The sequence below is a fragment of the Nestor notabilis genome, unplaced genomic scaffold (assembly GCF_000696875.1).
Source record: "Nestor notabilis isolate BGI_N333 unplaced genomic scaffold, ASM69687v1 scaffold18533, whole genome shotgun sequence".
Classification (NCBI taxonomy): domain Eukaryota; kingdom Metazoa; phylum Chordata; class Aves; order Psittaciformes; family Psittacidae; genus Nestor; species Nestor notabilis.
This window is the reverse complement of record NW_009920855.1, coordinates 359-7651: the sequence shown is the minus strand read 5'-3', so window position 1 is coordinate 7651 and position 7293 is coordinate 359. Positions and strand designations below refer to the sequence as shown.

At 50.3% G+C, this 7293-nt stretch overlaps 1 protein-coding gene across 1 annotated transcript; it reads left to right on the top strand.

The window, feature by feature from the left end:
- Window positions 1-465: 465 nt before the first annotated feature.
- On the top strand, window positions 466-6753 carry LOC104402894 (PH and SEC7 domain-containing protein 2-like; the record flags this gene model as incomplete). The annotated part of the gene is made up of 3 exons (XM_010010884.1): window positions 466-752; window positions 4694-5182; window positions 6559-6753. Coding segments are annotated over exons 1-3 (971 nt in total), but the record flags the coding sequence as incomplete, so codon positions are not given.
- Window positions 6754-7293: the final 540 nt, after the last annotated feature.

Genomic DNA, 7293 nt, shown 5'->3' with positions numbered 1-7293 from the left:
CGGAATGGTTGGGAATAGCATCATGGCAGCCAGTGTGGGAAAATCAGCAGTGCCACATTCCTGTCCCTAGCCCTGCCATAGTTGGGGCACTAACAGTCTGTGTGATGCAGGTCCCCTGTGCTTAATGCTGGGGTTGTCTGGGGGTTATGGGAGCAGCAGAAGGTGCCTGGGACCCTGATGGTTTGGGATCATGCTGGCAGGTTTTCCTCTCTGGATCTCACTGCTGAGCAATGAGAACCGGTCTTTGCCAAAGTGGCAAACCCCAGTTTGGGGTTTTTGCTTTGCACTGAGGAGTTGAGAGGGGTGAGGGGCATTTTCCTATGCTCTGCTTCAAACTGCCACCCCTCTGAGCTGCAATCGACAGGCCGTGCCTTCCATGACGTGTTTCTTCTCCGCTGTAGGTAGTGCCGAGCCTGAGCTGAGCACAGGGAGGGAGCCTGTAAGCACTGGGACGACGAGCGGAATATGAGCGAGAACAGCCATGTCCCATGGCCGGCTGCAGACGGCTACGAGCAGCATTCCTCAGCCTGCAGCAATGGGGACGAGCCGCCAGCGGAGCCAGATGGGGACCAGCGCCTGGCAAACGGTGCAGAGCAGGATGGCGGCACAGGCAGCCCCAGCAGTGCGGGTCCGGAGCGGCGGGGCTCCTCTGGGCAGGAGGACCCTGGTGAGACCCTCAGCAAGGAGCGGTGGCACAGCTTCCTGGGCTCCTCAGGAGCCCTGAGTGTTGATGAGCCAGAGGAGGAGCTTGGGTGAGTGTGAAGCAATCCTAATGCTGGCTCAGGGCTGGTTTGTGTGTGCTGGTTCTCAAGCCTCCCTAGTTTAGGTTACTCTGCTCCATGTGTAACTCATCAGCTTTAAAAGCTGCAGCTGCTCTCATGGCTGAATGTGGCTTTTCACTCTTTTTCTCTCTGGGCTTCTCACACTGCTTTTCCCTGTTACAAATACAGAGATGCTGTGGTTAGAGCCAATGTCTGGCCACAGAGTCACCAAAGCAAAGGAGAAGCTTTAAGAGTCTCAAGGGTGCTGGTTGTGCTTGCTTTGGAGTGTCCCACTTGCAAGTTGGAAATTCAGCTGCAGCCCTTATAGCAGTTAGCTGAAATAACTTGCTGTAGAATCCTGGCTCATCCAGTTCCAACCCCCTGCCACGGGCGGGGACACCTTCCACTAGAGCAGGTTGCTCCAAGCCCCTGTGTCCAACGTGGCCTTGAACACTGCCAGGGATGGGGCAGCCACAGCTTCTCTGGGCACCCTGTGCCAGCGCCTCAGCACCCTCACAGGGAAGAACTTCTGCCTCAGAGCTCATCTCAATCTCCCCTCTGGCAGGTTAAAGCCATTCCCCTTGTCCTGTCCCTACAGGCCCTTGTCCAAAGCCCCTCTCCAGGTTTCCTGTAATATTTAGCACAAGTACAACAGCCTGGGGATGATGGAGATCCAGGCTTGCCTGGGAGGCTGGTTCACCCTGAAGTCCCTGGCAGCATGCTTTTTCTGGCAGTCCCTGAGCTGGCAGAGACAGCAGGGTTAGATGAGATATGAGTGTCCTGTTCTTAAGTGGCTGACACAAACCAGCATGTGCAGTGCCCCTCAGTCTCTGTCCTCTGTGCTGGCAGCCTGACTTCACAGGAGAAATCTCCAGGCTGGGGTGGGGACACACCAGTGCAGTGTCCACTGCTGATCTTATTACTCTAAAGTGCCTAGACCTCCCTGGGCTCTGCAGATTGGGGGCAGAGGGGAAATGTCTGGTCACTGATGAAATGGGGTGCTTCCCATGCCATTCCTGTGGGAGGAGTATGGATGCTTCCCTTTGCCAACAGAAATCATCCAGAGGTCTGTACTGAAGCCACCTGGGGTCGATGCTGCTGTGAATACCTCAGCACTGCCTGTGTACCTACCTTGGCACAGGAGAGATGCTGCAAGCATCCATATGTTGGTGCATACGTATGAGGCATTTTGTCCCTGGATCCTTAAGTGCTTTACAAGAAGGAGTTGAGTCTTGCTCTTCCCACTGAACCAATGGAGAATTAAAGGGGGGAAAAGACATCCAAGGTCACTGATTCCATGGTGGAGCTGGAGAAAGAAACCATGATTGCCCTGCTGAAGGTAGGTTAGTGCAGCTATGCAGGAAATGGTTGCTAAAAAAGTCAAGGAAATAAAGCTAAAGCTTGTGTTAAAGCTAAAGCACAACTAAAGCTAAACTGCTTGTGCTGCAGCTTGCATTAACTGGATCCCTTTTACCCCTTTCCAGTTTATCCCAGGGCATCCATTAGCATGCCAATATAGTAGTTGTTAAAGCTCTATTTTCCTATCATTGTGGCTATGTTGCCTAGAAGTCTTACACCTTCCTAGACACCTCCAACATTGGCCTTCTTGATCAGAGAGGTCTGAGATCTGCAGCCAAACTGTGAGCTCCACTAGGGAATGATATTCCCTGCTTTCAGCTCCATGAATTCATACAAAAAGTCAAACTTTCTAATAGAGGAATCCCCACCTTTGGCTTGTAGATGCATTTAGTACCTGCAGGTTTGGGACTGCTGCCTTTGCCCACACATTTCCTCCCATGGCATCAAATTCCATTAAATAATGTTTCAGAAAAGCTTTGCAGAAAGCCTGCATGTTTGGGAAAGTCCTGTTTCCATCATGTCCCTCTCTGACAGGACTCCCCACTCCACTAGCATGGTGAAGTAGGTTGTACTTTATTACAACTAATTAACCACTGGGAAATGACATGTAAACAGCTCAGTGCATAAAACCCCAGTACAGTATGGCTGCAACAGGAACCCAGTGCATTGCTCTGCATGCCTTGCCATGAGCAATAAAACAGCATTTCAGAGCTGACTGGGAAAGGCAGAGCAGGCAATTAGATACAGCGTTAAACTTCAATAGGCTGACAAAAGCTTGTGATTACAATGCAAATAAATATATGGCTCCTTATTTAAGGAAAGCAATTGCCTTCCCTGCTGTGTAATAAGTAGGCACACTTCTCTGTGGGGAGGCTATGTCAGGTTCATTCACATGAGCAAGGTCTTTTACTGTCTTCCACCTTAGCCTGGCTTTGCTTGGATTAGATACAGACAGCGTTCCTGAGGTGGTGTAAGCTGTAGGCAGCCTCTTTTTCTCTGGGACCACACAAGGAGAGATGCAATGTGCCTCACTTATTGGTGCCCACTGACCCATCCAGGACCACGGCTCCTGCCCTGATCTCTGTGGTTTGTCCCATGCAGCCTTCCTACTTTTTTGCCTGCTGTGTAAGTTTGGGTTCAAGAAATAATGGAAAGTCTGGAGAATACAAATTCTGTGATCTGAACAATTAATGGTGGTGTGATGACTCTCTCAGAGGACCTGGGAACTCTACAAAGGGGTTTTTCCCTTGGTGTGGGGAGGATGCAGACCCTCTGTAGGGGAGAGGAGGTGCAAGTTCACTGGAGATGGAGGCTGTTGGAAGAAGTTTGGCAATGGGGTGAGCTGCCAAGGCAGGTCTGTAATTCCCACTGCTGGGTGTAATGGAGGCTGTAAAGTCCTTCCTGTCACAAGGGGATGAAACTTGTAAAGTTGCTCCTGCTCTCTGAAAGCAGATCTTTTCTGCACACAATGTCATGGCCAGGAACTGCAGGGATGGATGGATTTGTAAAGACAAGCAGTCCTGAGGATGAGGGCTCTTTGGGCTGGAGATGCTGTTGTCTCATTTTTGCTTATGTCTGGTTTACTGCATGGCCAGATCTGATGAATTGGGTGACAGTTTTCTTAAGCTGTGAGCTCCTGGAATCAAGGGTGAGTCTACAAATTCATGTAAGTTTTTACCCATGAGGGTGTAGAGCTAGTTTTGAAAAAGGCGTGCCTAGGAGAAACATTACTAACAGTAGCTGGGTTTAGGCATGCACAGGTTCAGCATCTTGTTCGCTGGCACAGGAAACCTGCTCATCCCTGATCCACCCCCAGAATTCATTAGGGACACAAGGCACAGCCATGGTGCTGACACAGGGTTTCCAAACTGAGACAACTCATTGTGGGGTGGGCAGAGAATTGGAAGAGGAAAGTGAGCAGACTCCTGGGTTGAGATAAAAGCAGTTTAATAAGTGAAAAGTGGGGGGAAGTGATGCAAAAGCAATCACTCAACATCTCCCACCAGCAAAACAATGCCCAGCTAGCTTCTGAGCAATGGTTATTTTGAAAGGCCACCCCTCGCACCCCTTTTTCCCCCTTTTTTTTCTGAGAATGACATTCTATGGCATGGAATATCTCTTTGGACCATTCAGGTCAGCTGTACCAGCTGTGTTCCCTCCCAGTATCTTGCATACCCCAGTCTACTTGTAGGGTCATGCATTTCATTGTATGTTCATGGCTGTAATGCTGTGCCTGAATCCCACAGGCTAGCTGTGAAGCAACATAGAGCCTCCCTTGTCTGTGTGTGTGTTCATCACCTTGTACATCCCTCCTAGTGGAGAGAAAAGTATTTGTAGGACACCTTGCACTCCCAGAATACCTCATCCAAGAAAAAAGTTGAAGTTACAGCATATGACTTGCTCCCTAAAAGCTTCTGCTTTTTTCTCTGCTATAAAAGGGATCAAGGACATTTGCTGCCCACATCCAAAGTTAGATGAAATGGCCTTGATCTTAAGGATTTTCATGCTTTTAAAGTGGAACAATGCAAGCAATTGCCTTGACAGTATTTTCTACTTTTCCCCTTTTGGTCCAGGTTTGCTTCTGGAGATGCCAAGCTGAGCTGCAGTGAGGATGACAAGGACCATTTTCAATTCAAAGACATCAGGGATGGGTTCAGCTCAACGTTTGAGAAGATTGTTGAGTCTGACCTCATGAAGGGTACATACTACAGCAGCTTGGACTCTTTGGATGTCCTCTCTCTCACAGATGAGACAGACAGCTGTGTCAGTTTTGAGGCCCCACTCACCCCACTGATCCAGCAAAGAGTCAAGGACAGCCCAGAGCTCTTAGAGCAGAAATTGGTAGCCCAGCAGAGAGAAGCCCTTCACCACACAGCTGCTGATAAGCAAGAGCAGGCAGCAGCAAAGCCAATGGAGGGGGATTTTGGGAGCCCTCTCAGGCACTCAATCACCAGCAGCAGGTCGGAGAACGTGCTAAGCCGGTTGTCCTTGAAGAGCATCCCGAATGGGTTCCATGTGGAAGGATCAGAGGAAGATGCCACCAAGATCATTAACTCCATCAGGTAAGACAGGCTGGGAATTCCTTGGGTAAGGACTCTTTGTCTTATGGGATGCCAGTCTAGGAGCAAGGCTCAGAGGACGTGATAGAGATGGAGCTGCCTTTTCCCCCCTTGTGCTTCCTTTCATGTGCTCTCATGGCAGGGAGGCCAAACACCAGTGGGAAAACCTTTCCTACCTGTAGGTTAGGGGGTCAAGGTCTCATGGCATTAAACCAGGCAGTCCCCAGTGACCCTGTATCCGAGCCCTCGTTGTTCTCAAACGCAGGACCCCAAACTGCAGTTAGCTGCAGGGTCTTGTAGGAGCCCTGCAATCCCAGGAAGAGCTAGGGCTTGTCACTTGGTGTTGATGTTTCCTCTGGAGGGAACCACGGTTTATGTGGCTGCTCACAAGTCCTGTCTATTCTTACAACAGGTAAAGCTGGGGCTCCTCAGGGTACTCCACTGCCTGGTCTGCCTGACGCCTGCAAAAGCCCTTGGCATGTTGGAGGCAGTCAAGCACACTCACAGATGTGCTCTGAAGGGCAGGGAAACTTCAAGGTTTCACATAGGACTGGGTGCCCCTGTAGAGGCCTCCCCAAAGCTGCTTCTGCAGGCAGTGAGATCAGCAGAGACTTCATCCTCTGGACCAGCTCAGATCCAAACATTCATCCCTGGGAGGCAGCAGCTTATCTGCAGGACACTTCCTTGCATGAGGAAGGCTGGTGATGAGTAGGCAGGTCATGGGAGAGCAGGAGCGAGGCTGGATGTCCAGCTAGCTTATCAGCCTTCAGTGAGTCACACTGCCCGAAAATGTGTGAGTAGGTGCCAGAACTGGCCTTGGGCAAGAAAATAAAGGGATGCAGCCCCACCTACACGGTGCCAGTGGGGCTGCTCAGCATGTTGTCTGTGGGAATTGCTGGCCACAACACCAACAAGTAGCTTGAAGAGGAGCAGTCCATCAGTGACTGTAGGTCTGATACCAGTCCCAGACCTGTGGCACGATTTGTACAAGTGCAATTTCTTACCCTTAGCAAGTAATCTGAACTGAACATACCATCTATCCCTAAGATTTCCTGAAAGGCCAGAGCTCTGAAAGAACTTGGTATCCCTTTCCATACCAGTGGAGAGAGACGAAGCTTAGAAAGGTGTTGGGGCTGCTTGCTCTGAATGGATACATCCTCTGTTCTCAGGGAAAATTCACCTTCTCTTCAACTATTTTCTACAAATTTGTAATTAAATTGTACTGTTTCCTTTGACCTGCAATGAAAGAGGGTTTGTCCAATGCCAAATTCACAGGTGTATTCTTGGTTTAGGATAAGAAGAAATCAAAATGTGCCCTTTTCTGTGGGTTTCTTCAAGTCACATTACTGCTCCTTGATTTGTTTCTTGTTTTTGTGTAGTGACGCCAGCTTGAAAGATGCACTTTCAGACTCTGACTCCGACTTGGGCAGCACAGAGCAGCTTGACCAGGGCAGCACAGACACCTTGGCCAATGGCTGCAGGGCAGATAGCGAGGCTGCCAAGAGGCTGGCCAAGCGCCTTTACAACCTCGAAGGGTTCAAGCGCTGCGATGTGGCGCGCCAGCTCGGGAAGAAGTAAGTGGGGATGTGGTGGGGAGGGCCTGGGGGGCACTGGTTGTGCTGGGAGGAGGGGACAAAGCAGGAAGGGACTTGCAACTGCTGTTACAAGGGCCTGTTGGATGGAGTTGGGGCTGTTGGAGATCCTTCCAGTTGAAACTGGTCCAAGTGCAATGCCCTGGCAATCTGAGTCCTGCAAGTTGCCTGTGTGCACTGGGCATCAACTGCCACATGCTGCTGTCCACCAGAACCGAGAGTTTCCTGCACTGGGAAAGGGCCCAGCAAGACATCCCCTAAAGCAATATCCAGGCTGGAGGGTTTGGGATCCAGACCAATATTGCACTGGGTTCCTTGCCAGTCCCCAGGCTTTTCATGTCTGTACCCCAACATCATCTGTGCAGGTGGCATGAAGGGTTTGATGGGGAGCCAGGTACACACTGGGGGTCCAAGCACCTCTGCTGGTAAGTGAGAGAGTTACAGAGATTTCTAAGAGACAGAGTAGCGAGTGTAGCACTAACAGATTATTTTAGGATGGCAGTGGGTGTGAAGACACCAATC